The sequence below is a fragment of the Balaenoptera borealis genome (assembly GCF_965194805.1).
Source record: "Balaenoptera borealis genome assembly, chromosome: X".
Classification (NCBI taxonomy): domain Eukaryota; kingdom Metazoa; phylum Chordata; class Mammalia; order Artiodactyla; family Balaenopteridae; genus Balaenoptera; species Balaenoptera borealis.
The window spans coordinates 86,446,696-86,472,538 of NC_138881.1; the positions used below are offsets into that span (position 1 = coordinate 86,446,696).

Sequence of the window (25,843 nt, forward strand, 5' to 3'; positions counted from 1 at the left end):
CTGGGACGAAGCGAGAGAGTGGCATGGACATATATACACTACCAAATGTAAAATAGATAGCTAGTGGGAAGCAGCCACACAGCACAGGGAGGTCAGCTCGGTGCTTTGTGACCACCTAGAGGGGTGGGATGGGGAGGGTGGGAGGGAGACACAAGAGGGAGGGGATATGGGGGTATAAGTATACATATAGCTGATTCACTTTGCTATACAGCAGAAACTAACACAACAATGTAAAGCAACTATACTCCAATAAAGTTGTTTAAAAAAAAAGAACATTTTTGTTGAATGTGTGTCTCCTCCAATCCATGAGGGCAAGGATTATCTCCATTTTACACACTGATGTCTATCAAGTATTGATACCTCGAACAGTGTATGGCACATAATAGATACTCAACAAATATTTGTTTAATTAATTAGGATTAGGATGTCAGGGATTTTGTCCACCATCCTTAACACAGTCGATGCTTGATAAACTTATTAAATGAATGAGGCCAAGACCACGTCTTTGCCTTCTTTATACAATGATCACACTGTTGAACACATGGTAAACACTCATTACATATTTTTGATCGGTGGATGGGAAATGAAATGGGCTTGCTAATGAACTTTTTATTATTGTAAACACAATTCTTCCCTTCATAACTGAGAAGGGGGTACCAATTTGCTTACACACACAAGGAAGAAATCATTTCTACAGCAGCTAAAAACATTTCTTCCAGGACAGTGCATTTAAAAGGATGGAAATGAAACTGTAAGGGGAGGGAAAGTATCAGGAGCTGTTCTGCACTGTGGTAGAACAGTCTCATTATCAGATACTAAAGTGAACAAAGCTTGCTTAGTGAAGAGAAACACAGCCCTCCACAAGAGATCATCGGGAAACAGCTTAGCAATGGCTATAACCTTGCCATGCACAGATAGATCATCTCAATTGGCTTAAACAACCTTCCCCTAAAGCTTCTCTAAGCATGCTTTCTCTCCACTCTTATTACAGGAAATCAGTTTTGATTCTGCAGGCTAGAAGTGCATGGTATTTTTTGTCAGCAACATAATCTTATCAGAAACTGAAGTCCATAGGAGTTAGGTCATCAGAGAGGGTTTCCAAGTGGATCTGACCCTGTGCATAGGGATGGCAGGGCAACTTGGGGATGGAGAGTACTAAGGAATTACAGGGGAAATCTGCAGGGAATGTCAAAATCAGCTCCACTCTTCCCCTCTCCTAGGAGTTTGTGGAATTCCTTTTCATTCAATCCTGAGGTCATGCTGAGTCATTTAAAAAAAAAAACAAAAGGGTTCTTCAGTGCACCACATCTCTGGAAGCCCTTTAGCCAGCCTGTTAGTCATTACTATACTCACAGGCTTGGGGCCAGCGCCATTCACACTTTCCTCTGCTCTGCAGCAGACGGATTGAGCTCCTCTCATCCTTGAGTTCCTTCTCCCCCGCCTCTCTAAAACTCTTTTCTGAGGGAGGAACAGCTATAGCTTTGGGGATAATATAGCTTTAAGGAAACTTTTGGCAGATGCTGATGTCCTAACATCTGGGCAGTGTTAACAGAATCCCGGAGGCCCGGACAGACCAGGAGCCACTCGTTCTAGGAATGTAAAAAAGTAGAAGTTTTTCCGACTGATGAGAGAAGCAGAGAGGAAGGAGAAAGAGAAAGAGAAGGAGAGAGGGAGAACACAAAAAAACCGTACAACAGGTAAGATCTGCTGCTTCATCCGTCCACACCACACTACCCCCATTTCACAACCCGGGAGGGTAACGAGACCCAGGACTTGGGCAAAATGGCTTGGAGGTGGGGTGGGGGAAGGAAGAAGTTCTTTTATGAAACTGGACCACATGCTGCTTTCCATTTGAGCCGTGACCTGGCTGCAGACACAAGTTCCCACTACCTTCCCGGCCCATAGCAGAGGTATGGCTGACCCCGGTGGTGAATCAAGTTTTCAGTCTGAGATTGGGGAGAAGGTGGGCAGGGAAGGGGTCACAGACTCAGAGCACTGGGTCTGCAAAGGAAAGCCCCTGCTCCCAAACCAAGGAACTGGATGGAAGCTGCATGTGGGAGAGGGGTCGATGATTAGGGCATCTAGCTGTTCATTTTCCTGAATCTTCTTGAATCTCCTCTCTCTCATCCTTTCATTCCCTCTTTCTGCTTTTATCACTTGCCTTCAGCTCTGGCAGATTGTCTTTTCTTGCTAAGCTTCCTTTCCACATCTTTCCACTTTCCTTGCCTCCCCCGCTTGCTCTTACTTCTTCTCTATCCTGCTTCCTTGCCACTCTCTAGACAAAATCTGAAGCCAGGGAGTAATGAACTGGAAAGTGAATTTTTGCCATTCTTGGACTTCTCACGCCCCTTAGGGAGGCTGGCCAGAATCTGCCATCTTTTTGTTCCTCCATTTCTGGGACTGACACCTCCCCCGAGCATGGTATTTCATTGAAAGCCTGTGGGTGCTTGCTGAGAGGTCCAGCGGCCAGTTTATACCAATGGGTAGCAAGTTTTAATACTGTCATTTATGAAGTATTTGCTTACTGGGAACCACACAACTCTCATCCCATTAGAGTGAGGACAGGACGGGAAGTAAGAGGGCAGTGGGAGCTTGCTTACCCTCTCCTCACGTACCTCAGTAGGTTCTTTCCAACCCCACTGACTTCCTGCTGGCTCAGCAGGGTAAAACTAGAAGGTTAGGCTGGACTTGAAAGCCAGAAGCCACTACTAAACCACTAAGCCTCAAAACCCAAAGCTAAGAACAGAGCCAGGGTATAGTCACCGACTGAGAGACTGCAGAAAGGAGACATCCAGTCCTGTTCAAGATGGAGTTGGTAATAATAATATCTAATATACATGGATTGCTTCCCTGTGTGCCAGGCAATAGTCTATTCTGTAAGGTAGATACTATTATTATTCCCATTTTATAGATGAGGAAACTGAGGCTCAGAGAAGGTAAGGAATTTGTCCAAAGCCCCATAGCTAATAGGGACAGAATTGGATACACATGCAGATCTGTGTAACTCTAGAGTTCAAGTTCTTAGTCCATATATGCTAACACTTTCCCAGATTTGTGGTTAGGAAGTACTAGTTAAGTGGATAAAACCATCAACTGGTGCCTTTAGATTGCAGGATTCCCTCTTGGTTCTATATGACTTAATGTTGGCCTTTTCCTGGTCTTGGTACCTCACTGTCCCTCTCTGTAACTTGGACCATGGAACATTGGCATCAGATATCACCAGGGTCAATTGACAACTGGTTGTTTTATGTCCTCTTCCTCCTGGGAGGAAAAAACCAAAATTAACAGAGTGTTGTTACTCTGTAAAGTGGAAGATCCTTACAAGGGAGACCATATAACAGGCATTCATTAATTTAAAAATCTCTCTTCTTCCTTGCAGATCCTGCATTTCTGCTTTCTCTCACTTTTGGAAGTTCATTGATGGCTGATTTCTGAAAGTCATCCTCCTTTGCCCTGGCGCTTCTGACCACATACCTCTATTCTTGTCTCCCTAAACCACCCTCCCACTCCCCCTTCTCCCCCTTTCAAGGATGGCCGTTCAACTAACTCGAAGAGGAGCTCTCTCTCTGCTGCTCTTCCTCACTCCAGCAGTGATGCCAACATGGTATGCAGGTAAGCTCTAGGAGCTATTGCCCATTATTTCCAGGAAGGGCAGGGCTCAGAGCAAGTGTTAGAGAAGGGAAGGGTTAGACCGCAATAGGAGACACTTAAATTAGATACAGAGAAGAACTATCCTCAACAACAAAGATGGTTAAACATTGCAAAAGGCTACCGAGGGAGGTTTTTGAGGCAAACTGATAAGAGATTTTTGAAAACAGGCTGCACCAGCATAAAAATGACGTTGGTCAATATATCCTTGTAGCTTATTTGTACTACACAGGGAATATGGCAAATATTTTATCATAACTATAAATGGAGTATAATCTTTAAAAATTGTGAATCACTATATTGTACACCTGTAATTTATATAATATTATACATCAACTATACTTCATAAATATAATAAATATAAATAAATATTAAAAAATAAGGTTGGTCAACATGGCTTTTGCGGCCACTATCCTACCTGCTTCTCCACTTACTTTCTCTCTCTTTCTCTCTCCCCTCCCAGACCTTGTTTATAGGATGAGATTTTTATAGCCCTTTTCTGCCAAGGATTGTTAATGACAATTCAGACCACATTCTCTTAAACAGGAATCCCTCAGTTTCTTCTGGCTTGTTTCTTATTTCGGAAGGGATGGGCATTTCTAGATCCCTGAGTGTTTCATCCTTTGCCCCTGGGGAGACATAGGGAGCTCAAGAGAACAGACCCAGCGAGGAGATGGGAGAGGGGAAGGGGAGGAATGAAGGAAGGATAATGAGGTGCCAGACAGGGGTTCTTGATGGGACCCAGCTGGCATTCCAAGTGCTAAGAATATTCTGTGGCCTGCAGCGTCTGCCTTCACAGGGGCTGGGGGGAGTAGGGGCAAGAGACAGACCCAACTAATGGAGTTAGAAAAACATCCAGAGATGAGTAAATAAGAAACTGCTTCCATCACAGCTGCGGTCATTGTAGCTAAAATTTTCCACATGCCCTTAGCTCCTGGTGGAGGCTTCTGGCAGTAGCTCTGTTTGGAACAGCTGCATCAAGCTTTCAAACAAATATGCGCACTTCTTCCCCTCCTTGGCTTAACCTGGCTCTGTAGGGGGTGAAGCATAAGGGCTGACACTGAGATGAAGAAATTCAAGTCAAGCCCTTGGCAGAGTGCACACTGCTTGGGGTTAAAGGAGCCCCAAGTCCCCAGGAGATACCATGTGCAGCCGTCCTCCCCAACCTCCCCCCAGCTTCAGTTCAAGTACATGAGACCAAAATCCGGCCAAAGACCATGAGACTATGGAGTGGAGGTTAGATGGCTCAAGTCCCATTTTGAATAACTATAAGAAACCTCATGGCACACAAAGGCCTTGACCTTTCCCAAGGTGGAAGCCTGAGCTGTTGGAGTCTTAAGGACAGTGCAGTTTTTTAAAGACTTGGATTCATTTGAAACTCTCAAAGGGCTGTTTGCAAAGGTGGCTACTCCCCACTTCTCACAAGAATCACTATGGTCATCACTCCTTCTCAGGAGCCCAGGCTGGTGAGGTCTCTGACAGCCCTGCAAACCCACTCATTCTGCCTTTCTCTTTTCTTAGGAGGCTACGTGATGAGAGAAATTTGGAAATTTCCCAATAATCCTCCCCTACATCACTAGCTCCTCCCCACTCTCTATTCATTCAGCACTGTTTTGTTCATGACTATAGCCTTGTCCTCCAATGGGAATAGTACAAGGAAAGCAGCCAAGTGTGGATTCCTGGCTAATCAGAAAAAGGATCCAAGAATAATCAGCAGGGGGTGGGAAGCGTTAAGAATATAAATCAAGCCAACCGTGTGTTAAAAGTGCATATTGGCATATCTGTGCAGTTCAGGAAGTCAGACAGTATTTCTTATCATAATCCAAGCATTAGGGGGGGATCTTAAAATTGTCATCAACTATCAGTTACATTTGCAACCACACTTTTGTGAAGGGTAGTGCTTAGAGGGTCTGACTGTACTATGGAAGTTGGAGGAACCCAGTAACAGACAGAGTAACCACTGATCAGCATAAAGGAACCAAGGAATGCTGCCCAAAGCTCTCCCAACCAGGGCTGAAGAGGGACAAGCAGATAGAACAAGGTGGGAAGGGGGGACCCTCTGGTTTCCCTTATCTCATCTCAGTATCTCAATATTTGCCAAAAAATACCCAAAGACAGGCAAAGAGGGGAAATGGAAAGGCTTAAAGTGGTAAGGTGGCCCCAACTTATTCCTGTCACAAAGCAGACTTGGCACTGGGCCAGCCACCTCTGTATCCTGGTGAAGACTGTAATTATCTGACTGAGTCTTCCCCTCAGCTTTCCCACATCCCCTGTAATTCTGGAATGATGTGAAATGCTTGGTGGCCTTCGATCCGGCATACATAGAGTGAAAAAAGGCTGAATTGCGAGAAAGATTTTGGATTTTTATCCCTGTTGGGCGTTGTCCAAAGCTCTCCCCTACCGCCATCTTTAGTGGAGTGTCTGAGTTTGGTCTCGAGGGGATCAAACCGCCCTGGGCTGGAATGCCCATTCTGCTCCTTACTAGCTGGGAGAACTTGGGCTACTCCCTGAATTCCTCTGAGCCTGTTACCTCAACTGTATATGAAAGCAATATGGGTGTTTACCTCACTGAGATGTTAGGGTGATCTAATGAGATGACGCATGTAACGCGCTGAACCCAGAGTAGGTGTTGAGTGATGTTAGCCGTCGTTGTTGTTATTGTGGCTGTTGTTATCCAGCCACAGGCCTTGGACACTCCTGTCTGCTCTTCTGGTAAACAGAGGCTTGCTCCCTGCTGGCCATTTCTTCACAAGCAAGCTCTGGAACAAGGGTAGGAGGACCAAAGCGTTTAGAGAATCGTGCACATCTGTCCTCCTGTTTACAGGCGCTGTAAGGCTTTGATACTAAACTGAAACAGCTGACAAGAATTCTGTTTCCCAGCCCCCCCCAACAAAGAAATTTCCCAGGTGGGGAAAGAGGGAGCAAGGGAGAGGAGGCCTAAGGAGAAATAAAGGAAATCCAGGAGAAGACGCGAAATGGGAAACCAGGAAAAAATAAAGGGAAGCAGAAAAAATGAACTCTTTCCTCTGGAATGAGGGCAAACCAACGAGGACATGATTTCATAAGGCAAACTTTCAGTTTGATTCATTCGCTTGTTCATCAAGCTGGACTGGTTTCCCAACACCCCCAACCCGCAGCCTAAGCCTGTGGGGACTGGAAGAGCCTCATCATCTGCGCTGCACTCCACCCTTGAGTGCAGGGGGTCTTGTGCCTCTGCGCAGAGAGGAGGCAGGCGAGCTTGTGGGCGGAGTGTTGACACAGGCCAAAGGACTTCAGCACTAAAACCCAGCCCTGTCCTGGAAGCACACCCTCTCCTGGGAATGCAGAATTGTCTTCTGACTCCAGCACGGCTGGCTGCTCTATTCCTGTGTGTGCTTTAGGGCTCTGGGAGGCTGGAAAGAGAGCTTCCGGCAACTTCCCTCCGGAAAGGACCAAGTTGTATACCAATGAGTTCGTATTCATGACCCATTTCCTGCCGTCTGGTGGAACGCACTGTTTAGTCTCCCGGACAGCCGTAGACTGGCCTCCACCGGGGAGTGGCCCACTTAACGGGATGGGGGTGGTTGTGGAATGTTCTCTAGCTCAGCAGCCCCCTACTAAGGCTCCTGCTGACTAGAGGAACTAGATATCTCTCCAAAGCAGGACAAACTGCTCAGGAAGTGAAACTCTTCTCGTGCCCCCTCGCCTTTTGAGCCCTCCCTCTTTGCCTTCGCATGCCACCCCTAGCCCTGGCAACCAGGTGGCAAAAGGCTGGTGCCCTGTGGGCTGGTGGGAGCTTGAGGAATTATTTCCCTCTGAGGATTGTGAGACGGCTCATCACTAGTGGAAAGACCCTTGTTCAGGCTCTATGTTCTCCTCCTACCTGGGACAACAACTGTCCATCCTCAGAGCCTGGTCATCAGCGTCTCACCAAAACTCATGTGTTACATCAAGGAAATGGGTCGTTTCTAGTCCAGATGGGCAGAATTGATGGCTGGTCAAGAATTTTGATTTTTTTTCTTTTGAATGGAGGCTTCTAGTGCTACCAGTAAGCCACCCACCTCTGCCCCAACATGAGTTCACCCTCTGTGCACCTGAGGTGTGGACGTTTGCCCGCAATAGTTCTGCTGCTTCACAAGGCAGGATTTTCCCCACTAAATAACCACCTAGCTCCCCACCTATGGAGTGTCATGTCCTCAGAAAGGGACCAAGTTGGAAAGGGGAAAAGGTTGGGAAGGACTTGTGTAAGAAACCAATATGTCATCTTGATATATTCTTCATTCTAGGTTCAGGCTACTACCCAGATGAAAGCTACAATGAAGTATATGCTGAAGAGGTCCCACAGGCCCCTGCCCTAGACTACCGAGGTAATCCTCACTGCTTCTCAGGCTCAGGAAGGGCCTTATCTGGCCTAAGGCCTAGGCCCTGCCTGAAGCATCTTCACCCAGCTTGGCTCACTTGTGCCAAAGTTGCAGCTCAGGGAAGCAGGGGCTGTGGTTTCCAGTCATGAATTTGGTTACCGACTTGCTGTGTGATCTCACCTCTCTGGAATTAAGGTTACCCATCTATAATTAAGTATTGACTGAGTACCTACTGTATGCCTAATCCTGTGTAACAAAAGCCTTGGGTGATATAAAATCTAAGGTAGTGTTTTGTCCCCCTCAAGAAGCTTACATTCTGCTGGGGGATATGGGTGAGGGCGCAATAAAATTAGCAGGCATAGGGCAAGTAAGCGTGAAACTCTGTGCTAGCAGTAAATGCAACAGGAGTTAAGAAAAAGAAGTCAGGGGAGGGGTCATGAAAGATGACATTTAGACTAGGCCTTGAATGATGTGTGGATTTGAGAACTGGAAAGGGGATGGGAGGGCCTTCAGCAAAGCAGATGGCCACAGATATAGAGGTAAGAACAAACGTGTAAGAGGAAGGAGCTAGGAAGAATCCAGCCTGACTAGAGGAGATGGGATGTGGAGGGAGTAGTAGGAGATAAAGTTAAATATAAAGAGTGAGACCAAATTTGGAAAGGCTCCATGATCTAGGGACCCTTCTAAGGAGAGGCAGGAGGACTATCTGTGAAAAATGCTGAATAGCGATTCCTGCATTAGAAGGAAATTTAGACCACGCAATGTCTGATATCCCTTCCACTTCTAAGATTCTTTGTTTCTGTGCTTTGCAAGCCATGCTGAAGAGTTTAGCTGTTGTGCTAGAAGTTATAAGGAGTCATCATATGTTTTGCAGAGGGTAGTGAGATTGTAAATAGTAATTTCAGAATATCAACCTCATTACTGTGGACAGAAAGTAGGAGTTTGGGAGGGGTAGAGCCTGGGTCAGGGAGATTCTCCAGGAATCAGTAACAGTGATGTTGGTTAGAGATGATTGAGGCTAGTGGAAAAGAAATGGAGAGCAAGGATGAGCCCCAGAGATGTCTCAAAGAAAGAGATGACAAGACCTAGTACAGATTTGATGTACCAAGAGGTTAAGAAACAAACGACTCTCTGAAAGCATCCAGTCTGAACACCTGGGAGAACTGTAAGACCCCTCTCACAGAGACAAGGTTAGAAAAGAAAAGTGGTTTGTACCCTATAGACAGTGCGGAGTAGAAAGATGGAGCTTTGTGAGTCAAGTCGTTAGCTTAGATGGATGAGCTGTCTGAGGAAGCAGAGGGCCAAGGTCAGAGCCTTAGAAGACATCTACGAATGTGAGCAGGAGAAGAGGAACCAACAAGAAAAAAAGAGATCATTAGTGGTCAGCCATGTAGGAGGAGACTGAGGTAGCACCTATCAAATTACAGAAGCCACGAGGGAAGAGAATTTTAAGGAAGGGGACGGGATAAGAGATCTACTGTGTCAAATATTGGAAAGAAACAAATTGAGGGTATAAACAATATATTTGGCAAGAAGAAGGTAAATGGTGACCTCTGAGAAAACAGTTTCAATAGACAAATGATCGGAGTTTGGGGTTCCTCTCTGCTCCTTTCTAGCTACCTTCTACCTATCTTCTCACTGCCAAATTGTCCACACCCACTGCCTCTCTGTCCCAGCACCTGCTAACTAACTCCCCAACTCCCTACAGTCTCTTTCCCACTCACCCACAGATTTCCATGCTGAAGTGACAGCCCTTGAAGATCAATCACAATTCTCTCCCCAAGCCCAAATCATATGGCCCCTTCTTGAGCTCAACCTCCCCCATCTCTCAGTAACAGTGAACACCATACCTCTCTTCTCACCTCGCCCCCTTCCTTGGGCTGCACGACATTTCACTAATCTGGCCGTAGCTGAAGCCAAGAAAGGAGATGGGTTCTCCAGTGGTGACAAGAGGGAGCGTGAGGCATGGATCTGAACTTTGAGTGACCCTGACCTGTCCCCTGAGCTTCTGGACTACATCTCCAATTGCTGCTGGACACTTAAATTTGGAGATATCGAAAACTAAATTCTTTCCACTTCCCTGAAAAAGGTTTGACATCTGGCCTTCAGACTTTTGATAAGGATACCATCATTCTCTTAAAAATACCTTAATGGCACCTTTAATAGCCCCCATCACCTTTAATAGCCCCTTTTCCTCATCACCTCTCACCAGTCATTCACCAAGAATTGTCATTTGTTTATTAATCCATGGGATTAAAACTTTTACTACCTCACACATTGATAATGACAATTGCCTCCTAACTGGATTCTCTGACTCATGTTTCTCCCTTCCCCAAACCTAGTGGCCCACTGTGATCATTTCTAACAGAATTTGGTCTCAGTCTAGCTGCCTGGCCTAACAACTCATTACCCCTTCTCCCCACATGAAATCTATGAGTAGCCAGATTAGTGGAGCTCTACTCTGTTCCCTAACTGCTTTGGCCCACGCTGAACTCTCCCTCATCCATTCATTCTTTCATTCATTTATGCAATGACTATTTGTTGAGTACCTACTGTATACCTCTTCTGAAATAAATGTTTATTGTCTGGACCACTCGTTCGGCATTCATTATGTACTGCCTCTTTGGTTTACTTTTTATTACCCTCAACAAAATAGTTACCTATTTAACAGAAGGAGCCACATATGACACCCCATAGAGCTATGTCAAAAGTAGATGCTCAAGAAATGTTTACTGGCTGTTTGGCATTCTGGGAGCAGAAGCCAGATTGTAGGAGACTGTAAATGGGAGAAGTAGGTAGGAAAAAGCAACAGGTGCAGAAGGTACTTTCGGGAGGGAGGGTCCAACAGCCCTATGATTAATATTAATCTGCCTCATTGATTATTTTTAAATGTGTATAAATCCATTAAAAAAATAAGCCACATGGTGGCCTTTGGCCTTGGGGTCAAGTGTCTCATGGCTATCTTTGGGACGTAGTCTCAGGGCATAAAACTAATTCAGTACGGTTATCTATGTTGAGGGGGGAGGGGTGGCGAGGAAAGTACAACCTGAGGCCCCAGCATTCCTTGTAAGGTCTTGTGACCTCATAATCCACAGCTCTACAACCGTAGTGCTTAAGAGACTTTGTAATTTGGCATCTCCAGATGGCAGCAGCGTTTTGTTGCTTGAGACGGGATGAGCCAGTGGCTCAAACCCAGACACTGATTCAGGGAATATCATTCCCATTCCCAGGACTACATATATTTTACACACGCATTTTTATTTGATTCTCAAAACAGTCCTATGAAACTGGTTTATTATCCCCACTTTACAGATCAGGAAACTAAGCTCAGGGAAGTTCAGTTTAGAGAATCATAGAGCTCAGGGGTGGCAGAGCAGGAATTTAAGCCCAGGTCTGTCTGACTTCAAAGCCATGCTTATTTTATTCTATCATCTCTTTCATAAAAAAGGTAACCCTTTTTTTTTTTTTTTTTTTTTGCAAAGAAGGTTTAAAAAAAAACAAAAACAAGAGTTAACCAGTAAAAAGCAGATCAATATTTTAGAGCAAAGTGCACATGTACTTTGGTACCATTTTCACTAATCTTGAACTTTCTTTCATTCCCTTAAACTGACTCCCAGCTTGGAGTCAGAAACCCTTCTCTGAGGTATGTCCCAATCCTCTGGGCCACCACTTGCTCCCAGATTTCTACAGCTCCGGGCAAGCTGGTAACTCTGCCTGAGTTATCTGAAGGTAATCACGAAGAAGGCGCTTTCAATCCTGTTGGCAGCACATTGTTTTCTTTATAATCTCTAGAAAGAGATAACGTGGATCGCAGAGGCCACAGGCCTGAATTCAAATCCCAGCTCCTCCACTTTCCAGCAGTTTTGACCCTGGACAAACATGTATTATGTGCCAGTCACTGTGCTATGTATTTTATAAATGTTATTTCATTTAAATACATTTCATGCTTGCTCTGGAGTGATAGGGGAAGACCTCTAAAACACATTGTTAAGTTTATTTTAAAAAGCATTGGTGGGAACAGTGGATGTAATATGTGATAAAGTGGAGGGGAAAATAAGATTTGCTTTATATGTGTAAAGAAACTATTAACAGTGTTTCCTGATGGGGGGACTTAGTGGGGGTAGGTGTGGGAGCAGGGGTGGGAGGGAGAATTTTACTGCATAACTTTTTATACTTTTGGGGTTTTGAAACATATGGCTATAGTACCTAATCAAAAATGTAAATGTATACTTCAAAACAGCAGCCTAACATGCTGCAATGACAGATATTGTAGTTAGAAAAAAAATGGCTTTTAGAGCCAGACAAACCTGGGATTCAAATCCCAGCTCTGTCCCTTACTTGCTGAGGGATCCTGGGCAAGTTACTTCCTCATCTGCAAAATAGGGATAAACATCTACATATTGTACCTAACAGAGCTATCGGGAGAACTATATGAGATGATGGGAAAATGAAAATATAAAGCATGGTGACTAGCACACCATAGCTACTCCATAATGACTAACAATTTTCCTACCACGTTCTTAGTTTCAATTTCCCATCAGTACTCTTTTGTTCAGCCAGTTATGAATCTCCATAACTGTACTGTCACCTCTCCTATGTGGATGTATTTCTTCATCTCATCCAGATCAATGGCATGAAAGGCATTGGCACATGCCTCACTGACTTCCACATAAGGTACCTACCATTTCCCCTGCTCTACTAGTCTGGTGACCATACCCAAAAAGGAAACAAGGTCAGTCTTGAATTACTTGTTTTTGGGGTCACTTGGAGATCACCACTTCTTCTCCTAACTGCTCATAAGCCTATGTTTAACTATTCTAGAACACTTTGCTATCAGTGCTGTCAGTCTCACCAGGCTATAGTTCCCAGAGGCTGCCTTCTTCTTCCTTCTGGGGCTCTAATGTACAGCATGGTGACTATAGTTAATAATTCTATGTTTCATAGTGGAAATCTACTAAGAGTACATCTAAAGTGTTCTCACTACAAAAAAAATGGTAACTATGTGAGGTGATGGATGTGTTAATGAACTTGATTGCAGTAATCATTTCACAATGTATACATATATTAAAACATCACATTGTTCACCTTCAATATATACGATTTTATGTGTTGATTATACCTCAATAAATCTGGAAAAAAAGAAAATTGGGGTAGTGTTTTTGCTCTTTCCAGCCTTCCAACATGTTCTTTTTTTTTTTTCTTTTGGTCAACTGCTGTGCCTCGTGGTTCAAGTCTTTTTTTTTTTTTCTTCCAGTTTTATTGAGATATAATTGACATACAACACTGTATAAGTTCCAGGTGTACAGCATAATGATTTGACTTACATACATCATGAAATGATTATCACAATAAGTTTAGTGACCATCCATCATCTCGTATAGATACAGCATTAAGGAAATAGAAAAAAATACTTTTCGTTGTGATGAGAACTCAGGATTTACTCTCATAACAACTTTCACATATAACACACGGCACTGTTCATTGTATTTATCATGTTGTACATTACATCCCTAGCACTTATTTATCTTATAACTGGAAGTTTGTACCTTTTGACCATCTTCATCCAGTTCCCCCTCCCCCCACCCCCTGCCTCTGGTAATCACAAATCTGACATGTTCTCTTTATGCCAGTATTCCTCAAGGCCAGCAAAATTGGACTTATTTACAATAGCTAGACCCTCTATTACTGTCTCAGCATTTATCCTGAGGTATATATTTCCCTTTACTATTGCTTGCTTGTTCTATCCATTCCAATTTTATGTGTATTTTCCTTGACAGAATATGGGTGAAAAATAGGACGAGAGTGATTGTTGAGGTCCCGGCCTCGAATGTAAAGTCTTGATGATATGTGTTGTGACCATATAATCAACAGCTCTGCAACTGTAGTGCTTAAGAGATTTTCTGTCATTTGGAGATGGTGTCTCCAGATGGCAGCTGTGTGTCACAGCCACAGGCTCAAAGCTAATGCTAGAAGCCACAAGGCTGTTGTGGCTTAAAGGCTAGTTTTCTCACTGTCATCTGTCTCCATTCTCCAGCTGCCCTCAAACAGAGGCTCTAGCCTTTCTTTGTTCCTTTAGCTCCTGTTGAGTTTTTTTTCAAAGCCCCCCTTTTTTTGTCTCTTAGTATTTGGGAACCAAATTAGCTCATACGGGGCTTTAGCCTTCCCAGCCCCAGGCTAAGAAATCTGTGTCAGCCTATGTATGCATCCTTGGGCAGGTGGCCCTCTGCTTGTTTATACGTTCCCCTTTAAAATCTGAACCCACTGAAGAGTCATTTATTTTGTGTAGCAGATGAGGCATCTTTATGATAGCTTTATGATTTAACAGCCTTATTACCTTTTGTGCTCAGTACTGAACTGGGATCGGACTTTCATTCCTAAGCAGCCTACTTTGACATGGCATTCCCTTCCTCTCTCTAGCTTACATCTTTGTGTTATTTTTAACAGTTATTGTAAATGTACACACTGTAAAGATTCACTCTTTTTGGTGTTTTGACAAATGCAAAGAGTCAGGTCACCAGTACCACAGTACCAAAAATTTGCCCAGGGCTGCCCCTTTGAGGTTATCCACCCCTCTACCCCTGATCTCTGGCAATCATTGATCTATCCCAATATTTCTGCCTTATCCAGAATGTCACATACATGGAATCCTACAGCCTGCAGCCTTTTGATTCTGGCTTCTTTCATTTCACAAACTACATTGGAGATTCGTCCAAGTTAGTTTAAACATTCACCCTCAGAAGGACATTTGAGCTGTTTCCAGTGCTTGACAATTATGAATAGAATACTTTAAACATTGTGTACAGGATTTTGTATGAACACGGGTTTTTATTTCACTTGGGTAAATACCTAAAGTGGGACTGTGGAGTCACCTGTCAAGTGTACATTTACCTTTCTAAGAAACTACCAAATAATTTCCCAAAGTAGCTGCATCATTTTGTATTTCCCCCAGCGATGTATGAGAGTTCTAGTTTCTCTCCATCTTCACCAACACTTAGAATTGCCAATTTTTTTTAAGTTTAGTCATCCCAACGGGTGTATAATGGTATCTTTTTGTAGTTTTGATTTAGCATTTCTCTAATGACTAATGATGCTGAACATCTTTTCATGTGCTTATTTGCCATCACTATATCCTCTTCAGTGGCATATCCATTCATATCTAAAGCTCATATTCTAACTGGATTGTTTGCTCTTTTTACTGTTGAGTTTTCCAAGTTCTTTATATAGTCTAGATACTAGTCATTTGTCCGATATATGGTTTGCAAATATTTTCCCTCAGTTTGTGGTTTGTCTTTCATCTATCAACAGTGCTTTCCACAGAACAAAAGTTTTTAACTTTGACAAGGTTCAGTTTCTTGATTTTTTTTCTTCTATGAATTGTGCTTTTGGTATCATGTCTAAGACCTCTTTGCCTAGCCCTAAATCCTAAAGATTTTTCTCCTATTTTTTTCTAAAAGTTTTATAATTTTACTTTTTTCTCTGAAGTCCATGAGCCATTTTGAGTTAATTTTTGTTTAAGGTATGAGACACTTAGGTCGAGGTTCTTTGCTTTGCTTTTCCTTTTTTTTTTTTTTTGGCCTATGGAAGTTCAATTGCTCCAGCATTGTTTGTTCAAAAAGTTATCTTTCCTCTATTAAATTGCTTTTGTACCTTTGTCAAAAATCATTTCAGTATATTTGTGTGAGTCTGTTTCTGGGCTCTCTGTTCTGTTCCATTGATCTATGTGTCTGTCCTTTCACCAATACCACGCTGTCTTGATTACTGTACTTCTAGCTTACTTTTCTTCTATTGCTACAGTCCCCCGATGGTGTTATACATTAAATATCCAGGATGGAGAAGCCACATGCTACTCACCGAGAGGAGGAAATTATCACAGCAGCCTGGGCACTCGCTGTGAGCTCTCCTGTGACCGGGGCTTTCGACTGATTGGACGGAGGTCGGTGCAATGCCTGCCAAACCGCCGTTGGTCTGGAACTGCCTACTGCAGGCGTAAGTGGTGTCTGTGCGTGCATGTGTTGATATGTGCGTGTGAGAGAGGCTGGCTGGCCAGCCACCCAGGGTATATGCCTGGAGGTGTTACTCTGACCTCTGTCAAGTGCAAATTGAGAATTTTCCACAGGCTTCCACCAGGGTCTTTCCCCATCCTAACATTCTAGCTCATTTCCTCTCCCTGTAGTTATTGGTCAAGCAATAGGGTCATTAAGTAGCAACCAGCCTTTCTGGCTTAGGAGGTCGAGGAGTGCATGGAGGGCTTACGCCTGGGGCCCGATGTAGACTTGGGCCTTCCTCTGGAGCTCTGAGCATATGTGGTCTCAGACTCATTCCCACTTGTGGTAAACTGCTGTACTTCCTGACCTAAGGCCTTAGAAGGCCTTGGCAGTGAAACTATAAGACATCCACTAGTCTTCATTTTCTTCTGAAAGTCAAGAAGAATCCCTAAGGCTGGAATGTGGGCGTGCTAATACGCACGTTTCACATCATGTCCCCCTCAGCTCCCAAATCCCTACCTCTTATTCAAGCCCTACAGCCTACCCCATTTTGGCAGCTGAGCTTCGTCTGTCCCTATGTCCATCACTGAATGCCATTTGTAGAACACCCATGTGTGCGGGGCCCTGTATTGGTCACTTCAGGAGCCAATTCCTCAGTTACCAGGCTGCTTATAGACTAATGGGATGGAAACACAAATGTGTGCACGTGAATGGAGTGTAAGGGGATGCAGAATGCCGAGCATTCAGAGAGAAATGGGGCTGGTCGGAGAAGATGCTGTAGAGAAGCTTGATAGCCAGAAAGAGGGAAGCTACCACGCCCCTCTAGGTGACTGTAATGCATTTGTTTTAGGACTTAGACACCATCATTTCCAAAATGAATTTGAATTGGCCTTACAAATAAGTCTACAATGAACATAAAACTTAAAATAAGTCTACAAATGAACATAAAACCAGTTTAAAAAAATGGAGATGTACATATTTCCAGGTGCCTAGAATGAGGTAATTACTATATTTAAACACTGAATCTGGCTGTGTCCTTCCTCATAAGAGACACAAGGGCAAACACTTTGGATCTATCATTTTCACTGTCATATAATACTAAGAAAACAAATTCAGCTGAAAAGACAAACCATTTTTTTGGGCCTGATTTCAAGGAGGTCATTTTTGACTAGGTCTTTATATAAAGGAGACTGGAAAAAATAAAAGGCAATCATCCTCAAGTCTGGTTTGACCAAGAAGCAAAACAAACATAGCTCATAGAATCTTTATTCAAAGCTCCAATAATTGAAGTTAAGGAGGGTTAGAACTTAGACAACCTAAAGGAAGATATGGCTGGCCTACTTCTTTCAGGTGTCAGGTATTTCAAACTAGACTTTGGCAAGCACAGGCTCACAATCAATTCATGGGAGCTGTCTCCGCTTCTGGCACACGTGATGTCTAAAGCACACGGACTCGTCTTTAAGCAAATGCCACCAAAGCTGGCCCTCCAGGCACTGGCCTGACTTGTATTCTCACTGTCACAGAGGGCTAGCCTGCCTGTAAGTGAGCCTCAGCTGAGGAGTGCTTGTGGTAGTACCAACATTATACTCAAAAAAGGAGCCTTAAATTTGTTCAAGGGCGTCTAGCATTTGAGGAAGAAGAGAGGAAAATTATCAGCTGCTGAGGCTCTGAATAAGCCCAGAGGTTTATATGCATTGCCTCTTTAATCGGCACAACAATCCTACTTCATGGTATACACATTTTAGTGACGAAAACACTGAGGCTTGGAGAGATGAGGTAACTTGCTCAGGTCACAGAGCTAGTAAGTGGTGGAGCTGGGATCCAAACTCAGGTGCGTTTCTCAAATCCATGCACTTGGATGAGTAATTTGCTTCTTTGAGACCAGCACCCCCCACCCCCACCCACCAAGAGCAGTACCATACTTCATAATATCAAAATAAGAAGGCAATTAGGAAAAAGAGGCAATCAGGCACAAAAATGTCAGGGCAGTTTGGTGTAGGATTTTCTGTATTTTCTGCTGTTTCCGATACGATTCTCCCTGTGCTAGATGCCCAGGCATCACCTCCACATAACCCCACAGGCCACTGAACTTGCCACTTCATTCTCTCTTAGAGATGAGATGCCACGCATTGCCATTAATCACGAGTGGCACCTACACATGCACAAATGGCGTACTTCTTGACTCTCGCTGTGACTACAGCTGTTCCAGTGGCTACCACCTGGAAGGTGACCGCAGCCGAATCTGCATGGAAGATGGGCGATGGAGTGGAGGCGAGCCCGTATGTGTAGGTAAATGCTGGTCGCTCCCAGCTGTCCTGCTGCAAAGAGCCAGCCTGGCATTAGGTCCACCACAGAAGGCATTCCTGCTCGCTGCAAGGGTGGTACCCTGGGCATGAGCTTAACAAAGTGATCACTTCCCGTGGAGCTGGGCCTCCCCAGTTTTGTTGAGCATCTTGAACTGAGAGTGCATCTTTTACCTACCCAGTGGTGTGGTATTGTTTCTATGGGTTCCCTCAAGGGAAGGCAGGGGACCCACGAGTCAGCACTTGATTTCTGACCTTGGCAGACATAGATCCCCCCAAGATCCGTTGTCCCCACTCCCGTGAGAAGATGGCAGAGCCAGAGAAATTGACTGCTCGAGTATACTGGGACCCACCCCTGGTGAAAGATTCTGCTGATGGCACCATCACCAGGTGAGTAATGGATGCGTCCTATGCTTCCCACCAGCTTCTCCCAGGCACTCAGGCTGCCCCCACTGAACCGCACAGACTGAGGGTACAGTGATAATGTGCCCCAGACCCCAGTTCTAAGAGTCACTTTCCTCAGTGGCTCTCTCACTTTGTCCCATGCAGGGTGACACTTCGGGGCCCTGAGCCTAGCTCTCACTTTCCCGAAGGAGAGCACGTGATTCGTTATACTGCCTACGACCGAGCCTACAATCGGGCCAGCTGCAAGTTCATTGTAAAAGTACAAGGTTAGAAAGAAGCCTTCCATTTCTGCATTGCTTATTATTCCTGCTCTTCCCTTACCCTCCAGATGCCCATCACAACCCTCTCCTCTCTATGCCTGAAACAGACACTGCATATATATTGGGAGATGGGAAAAATAAGTTCACTAAACAGGTCACTCAGGAAGCCTGCATGACATGTGCATACACATGTTTCAGAAACTCTGTTTCCCAGCAAGACTTTCTCACTCTCCTAAATCTACATAAAATCCACAAAGGTACTCTTATCCATTTCTTTTCTTGGCCTTCAAATTAATGATTAAAGCTAATCAGCCTTCATTCTCCATCTTCCTCCTCTGCTGAAATTGGTGGTGTTGGCTGCCCGATTCTTGCTTTTTGTTTTGTTTTGTTTTCATCATAAAATTAATTCATGCTCACTGTTGAACATATGGGAACTAAAGAAATATATAAAGGGAAAAAAACCTATTACTCTATCATCATCCAGAGGCAATTGTTGTTAACCTTTTGGTATTTTCCTTCCAGTCTTTTATTCACACATACTTTAAAAAATATATAATTGAGATCATACTGCATATCCAATCTTCTGTCACCCTTTTTTACTTTTCATTATAACACAAATAATTTTCTCATGTTCTTTAAAGTTTCTTCAGAAGTATTTTAATGACAGTATAATAATCTACTTCTAAGAATATATCATACTTTGCTTAACACTTCTCCCACTGATGGATATTTCAGTCTCCTCCAATTTCTTTTTGATATTAAAAGTAATTTGTAAGGTAGTCATCTTTATGCGAGGTGTCCCCAAAGTCTGAAACCAAAAATGGCAATTTCTTTTTACAGATTGATAGTCTTTTGATGACAATATGTATACTCACCTGTGCTTCCACATTTTATGAACACCTTTGTCTACATTTCAGATTTAATTCCGTAAGGAAGGAAAATTCTGGCTCTAGCTTTGGTCATGGGAAACACAGACAAGTCATTCATTCTGATCATTCTGGGTCTGCTGATCTAGCAAACCCAGGATAGGCATCCTCTTAGCCTTTTTTTTTTCTAAAAGAGATAACATAGCCCCTAACTTGAACTCCTCCCTGATAGTGAGACGCTGCCCAACTCTGAAACCACCACAGCATGGTTACCTCACCTGCACCTCAGCGGGGGACAACTATGGTGCCACCTGTGAATACCACTGTGATGGAGGGTATGAGCGCCAAGGGACCCCCTCCCGGGTCTGCCAATCCAGCCGCCAGTGGTCAGGATCACCACCTATCTGTGCTCGTGAGTGAAACTAGGAAATGGGGAGAGTGCACATATTGATCAGGACTACTTTGGGGGGATCTCCCAATGTCTATGACTCAGGGGCCAAGAGCAATGTGTCTGATGTGGGAATGGGGGATTCTGAGATGCTTCAGGGCCAGTGTTCCCCCTTAGCATACTCCACCTCCAAGAAAAAGTGTTTAAAATCTCCAAGTGTTCTTTGAGGATTTCCCCCAAGGAAAGTAGAGAATGGACTTGAGGACACGGGGAGGGGGAAGGGTAAGCTGGGACGAAGTGAGAGAGTGGCATGGACTTATATATACTACCAAATGTAAAATAGATAGCTAGTGGGAAGCAGCCACATAGCACAGGGAGATCAGCTGGGTGTTTTGTGACCACCTAGAGGGGTGGGATAGGGAGGGTGGGAGGGAGACACAAGAGGGAGGTGATATGGGGATATATGTACATGTATAGCTGATTCACTTTGTTATAAAGCAGAAACTAACACACCATTGTAAAGCAATTATACTCCAATAAAGATGTTAAAAAAAAAAGAGAAGGGGATATATATATATATATATATATATTGAATCTAAGAAAAAAAAAAAGGTCATGAAGAACCTAGGGGTAAGACAGGAATAAAGACACAGACCTACTAGAGAATGGACTTGAGGATATGGGGACGGGGAAGGGTAAGCTGTGACAACGTGAGAGAGTGGCATGGACATATATACACTACCAAACGTAAAACAGATAGCTAGTGGGAAGCAGCCGCATAGCACAGGGAGATCAGCTGGGTGTTTTGTGACCACCTAGAGGGGTGGGATAGGGAGGGTGCGAGGGAGACACAAGAGGGAGGAGATATGGGGATATATGTATATGTATAGCTGATTCACTTTGTGATACAGCAGAAACTAACAGACCATTGTAAAGCAATTATACTCCAATAAAGATGTTTAAAAAAAGAAAGAAAGAAAGGGAGAAACAACCAAAAAAAGGTTAACCCGAAAGGCTGGAACACCTCAGGATGCTGTTATCCATGCTGGGATGAAGGAGCAGGCCATACTCTGACTGGCCATGTGCTTCTGCCCTAGCTATGAAGATTAATGTCAATGTCAACTCGGCGGCTGGCCTTCTGGATCAGTTCTATGAGAAACGGCGACTCCTCATCATCTCAGCTCCTGATCCCTCCAACCGATATTATAAAATGCAGATCTCTATGCTACAGGTGAGAGCCACTCCTCTAATCAGGGCTTAGCTTCTTGGCATTCCCCCTACCCCACTCCGTTACTCCCCTACCTCTTCTCAAAGACTTGCTCTTTCTGCAGCACAAACACTACTTCCTCAGACTCTGTGGACAACATTTGATCAGTTTTACTGCAGACAAATTGAGCACATTTTAAAAACTGCTGTTTTCACTGAAAAGACAGTGAGGTCACTGGAATGGTGGGTTACAGGAGGCTTGGTGAAGCATGAGAAGGCTGTGTGGCAAAACACTCTGGAGAGACTTGTAAGATGTATGATCAAATGTAAATGTGGGGAATTAATTATGTTTGTGTTTCCAAGGAATAATAGCACTAACAGACAGACAGTAAGTGCTATATAAGGACCAGGTATACAAGTATGTGCTTTACACATATTCACTTAATTCTCACAGCAACCTTATGAAATAGGTACCATTACTATCCCCATTTTTTAGGTAAGGAAACTGAGGTATAGAGCGGTTAATGATTTGCCCAAAATCACTAGCTAGTAAGTGGCCAAGCCGGGACCGAACCTAGGCAGTCTGACTCCAGGATCTGTGCTCTTAACCACGACTGATAGCAGACGAGAAGGAAAAGTGTTGTGATATTGCAAAGTAATATGAGGGAATTGCGTGAGGATTTTTAACATTCTACCAGATATCTAGTTAAAGCCACTTGTGGGGGAAGGAGAAGTGGAAAGGACAGAATAGATCTGACCATTGGGACTTGTGAAAGGAATAGACCAGATTCTATCACTATGTTGTACACCTGAAACTTATATATTGTAAATCAACTATACCTCAATAAAAAAGAGAAAAATAATATAATGATAAAAATAAGGAATAGACTAGGCTCTTGAAGAGAATTCAAGTTATGCTGACAAGACTTGGAGAACCAGCTCTGATAAGCTGAAAGGGGCTGGATATCCAGGTAAAAGAAGAAGTTATTTAGGGGGTTTCTAAAAGTTGAACCTTACAAGTTGCCAAGTCAGTATTCAGAGGCCCAGGATGAAAGCAGCTGTATCAAGAGAATGACCCTGGGTATCTAGATCAAAAAGGACCTAGTTCCTCCAGGGATCCCAAAAAGGCAGACAAAGGCAATACCTCAGCTTGAGCAGAAAGCAAGAACAAGAACAGAAACCAGCCAGGGAGGACTGTGGCTTTGAGGGCCAGGTCTAGAGGAGTAGCCCAAAGATTAAACAAGGGGTGGGCACCCGGCAGTGCTCGCTGCTGCTTTAAACCTCCCCCCAGGTAACTGGCTAAGAGGCGCCCCTGCTGGATGAGGCAGGGCCAAGAGCCGGGGTAGGGTTACAGGGTGTCCTGCCCAGTGCAGAGGAACGCACGAGAAAGGGTAACGGAAAGAGCACTGGCGCCATTTTGGAGAAATTCTGGAGACTGAGAGAAGGCCATGGCCATGTAGCCTAGTGGTAAGGAGCACACACTTGGGGCAGGCAGCCTCGGCCCTCATTTTGAATTTTGGCTTAGCATCTTATTGTCATGCAAATGGGGGCAAGTTACTTTCTCCTCTACAGAATAAGAATGATACCACCTACCCTGTTAGGGGTGTTGTGAGGATTAAATTCAATTATTCCCGCGAAGCATTAGGTATGTGTGTTCGATGAACAATAGTCATTGTTATCCTATCACAATAGCTATCCATTAAGAACCTATGTAGCTTCCAGTTATAAAATAAATAAGTCCTGGGGATGTGATGTACAGCACGGTGACTATAGTTATATCGTATGTTTGAAAATTGCTAAGAAAGTAGATCTTAACAGTTCTCATTGCAAGAAAAAAAAATTGGGACTATGTGTGGTGATGAATGTTAACTAGACTTATTGTGGCGATCATTTTGCAACATAGACAAATATCAAATCATTATATTGTACACCTGAAACTAATATAATGTTATATGTCAAATAATATCTCAATTTAAAAAAGAACCTATGTATTTAAAAACCTATGCAAAACTAAGCAAGGAGAGATGATGTGCCTGCAATTTATCAATTACATTTCTCTTTTCTACCCCACATGGTGTAACCAGTGTCCCACGCTTCATTAGAATAAAGGAAAGACTGTTAGGGCAAGTGCTTCAGGAACGACAGAGGGAAGAGGTCGTAGACCCCCTGATGTGATGGTTGGGGATGAAGCCCCTCCTTTCCCACACTGCCTCGACGTGGTCCCAGGAGGAATCAGCTAAGTAGCCTTAGGTTTGAGTCTGATAGCCTATTCCAGAAAACCTTCTTCTCTCCCCTCGCAGCAATCCATCTGCGGACTGGACCTGCGGCACGTGAGCATCATTGAGCTGGTGGGGCAGCCACCTCAGGAAGTGGGGCGCATCCGGGAGCAACAGCTGTCAGCCAGCATCATCGAGGAGCTCAGGTCCAGGCTGCGAGGCCACAGGGAAGGGCTGGGCGGAAACTCTAGGCAGGACATTGGCCACAGGAGGGTTGTGGGACAATCAGCAGACACTAGTCTCTTGGGGAATTCCTTGTGTTTGAACTCTTTGGATGTATTAGGTAAGATCAGAGAGTGGCAGGGTGTCAGAATTAAATTGGGGGTTGGGCAGTGCTTAAAATACAGATGACCACCCCAAACCACCTCAGGACTGTGCTTTCAGGAGGCACCTCAGGTGACTCTGAAGCACAGCCAGGGCTGAGACACAGACCCAAACATGACTCAGATAAGCCTCTGATCCTGTTGCCTTATGGCCTTATCCCTTTGCCCTCAGTCTCCAAAGGAGCAAAACACATTTTAGGCACTGAAATCTGTTATTACCAAGCTGTGTTTGCCTCACAGGCCCCCTGCTTAAAAATTAGTCCATCAGTGGAGCTGTGAAAGGTCAGAGGGTAGTAGAGCCTGGTGGGATGACGCCAAGACAAGGTCTCAGACCTCCCTGGGCTCTTCTCTCTAGGCAATTTCAGCGCCTCACTCGCTCCTACTTCAACATGGTGTTGATTGACAAGCAGGGAATTGACCGGGAACGCTACATGGAACCTGTCACTCCCGAGGAAATCTTCACGTTCATTGATGACTATCTACTGAGCAACCAGGAGCTGATCCAGCGCCGGATGCAAAGGGACATATGCGAGTGAACTTGAGCCAGGGTATGGTTGAGGTCAAGGGGAAAGGTCCCATAGTCAGCCGAAACTGGGGCCTAATAAAAGGAGAAAATGCTTTTCCACAGCTCTAGGGGACAGGACTCTGAGGTGGGTGAGGTTCCCTGATCCTGGGACATTCCCAGGCACCTTTTTACGGCTGTGGAATAGTTTCCTTAAGCAAGTCTCTGCTTTAGGTAGCACTGGAGGGGCATAAGAAGCTAGGGAGGGACTGAGGGCAGGTCCTGGGCAGCAGGTTGTGGACAGAAGGTCTTGCTTTCCTAACCCGGGCTTCTGCCCAGCTCTCCAAAGTCTTCCAGATAAGTAAATCTCTAAATTCATTCACCAACCGGCTGTGTTTTAAATGGTTTCTCTACCCTGAGGTGACAGCAGAGGGCAGCACCATCACAACAGACAACCAGGACACCAGCAAGTGTGGCTGATCTTACTTACAGGTTAAGTGTGTGATTGGAGGTGGGGGGAGCGCCAAAACATTCTTGAACTTGTTTGTCCTTTCCCTTTTTAGGGTATTGGGCCACCAGTGTTCTGTTAGCCATCGCTTCACCTAAGAGTTAGCAAACTGCTGCAGGGGGAGGGAGCTTGGGAAGAAAAATCAGGCCAAAGAAGGCTTTCTCCTGCCCCTCCAACTAGCTCATGGGCAACAGTCTCTCTCCTTACTGAGCCTCCAGTTCTCAGAGCAAAAAGGGAGCCAATGCTGCCCCCTCCTCAGAGAAGCCCCCAGCTTGTGATCTAGGAAACCTCAGAACCACCAACTAGAAACTAAATCAGGGAGAAGGAAAAAAGACATCCTCAGCCTCATGTATTAACTTACTCAGACACCCACTTTGAAGAGATGGGCACAGAGCAGGTGAGAGCTACAGCAGCACAAAGGCTAGCCTTAAGGGCCAGGCCTGCAAGGAAATGTGGGCTATTTGAGCTCTTGGGAAGCAGAGCCACACTCAAGACTGCCTGCTCTGGCTTTGGCCGCACTCAAGCGTGCAGCAGTGTTTGAAAGAAAAGCGCTCTTCCCCAGGCTGCTGGGAACCTTCTTTTCTACTCTCTTGGAACCCAGTGTCATGGTTAAGACTCAGCAGCCATTCACCTTCCACTTTCCCCAGGGGGTCACTGGTGGGAAATTAGAGGGGAGAAGGAAGCAGGCTAGGTGGAGAGGCAGAGCTAAAATGCTCGAGCACTCACTATGTGCCAGGTGCTGTTCTAAGCACTCTCGATTGACTGAACTCTTCACAAGAACCCTGTAAGGTAGGTCCTGTTATGAGTCCCATTTCACAGATGCAGGGATGGAA

General features: G+C 44.5%; 1 protein-coding gene across 2 annotated transcripts; it reads left to right on the forward strand.

Moving 5' to 3' along the window:
• The first annotated feature begins 500 nt into the window (after positions 1–500).
• Positions 501–24,888, forward strand: SRPX2 (sushi repeat containing protein X-linked 2). 2 transcript variants are annotated; one of them, XM_082377305.1, is made up of 11 exons: positions 501–1,697; positions 3,530–3,612; positions 7,914–7,994; positions 15,783–15,974; positions 18,086–18,262; positions 18,540–18,666; positions 18,826–18,947; positions 20,040–20,219; positions 21,293–21,426; positions 23,702–23,823; positions 24,356–24,888. In XM_082377305.1, the coding sequence occupies exons 2-11, from the start codon at positions 3,531–3,533 to the stop codon at positions 24,534–24,536; spliced, it is 1,398 nt and encodes a 465-aa protein (XP_082233431.1). In that variant the 5' UTR covers positions 501–1,697; position 3,530; the 3' UTR covers positions 24,537–24,888. The 2 variants fall into 2 exon arrangements, with proteins under 2 accessions (XP_082233431.1, XP_082233430.1); XM_082377304.1 differs by having other exon boundaries at positions 504–1,697; positions 3,380–3,612.
• Positions 24,889–25,843: the final 955 nt, after the last annotated feature.

Excerpts from the sequence above, each read along its gene's own strand:
- SRPX2 (XM_082377305.1), top strand. The coding sequence starts at position 3,531 with ATGGCCGTTCAACTAACTCGAAGAGGAGCTCTCTCTCTGCTGCTCTTC. Across the intron at positions 15,975-18,085 it reads TGGAACTGCCTACTGCAGGC|AGATGAGATGCCACGCATTG; the intron begins GTAAGTGGTGTC and ends ATTCTCTCTTAG. Across the intron at positions 18,263-18,539 it reads AGGCGAGCCCGTATGTGTAG|ACATAGATCCCCCCAAGATC; the intron begins GTAAATGCTGGT and ends TGACCTTGGCAG.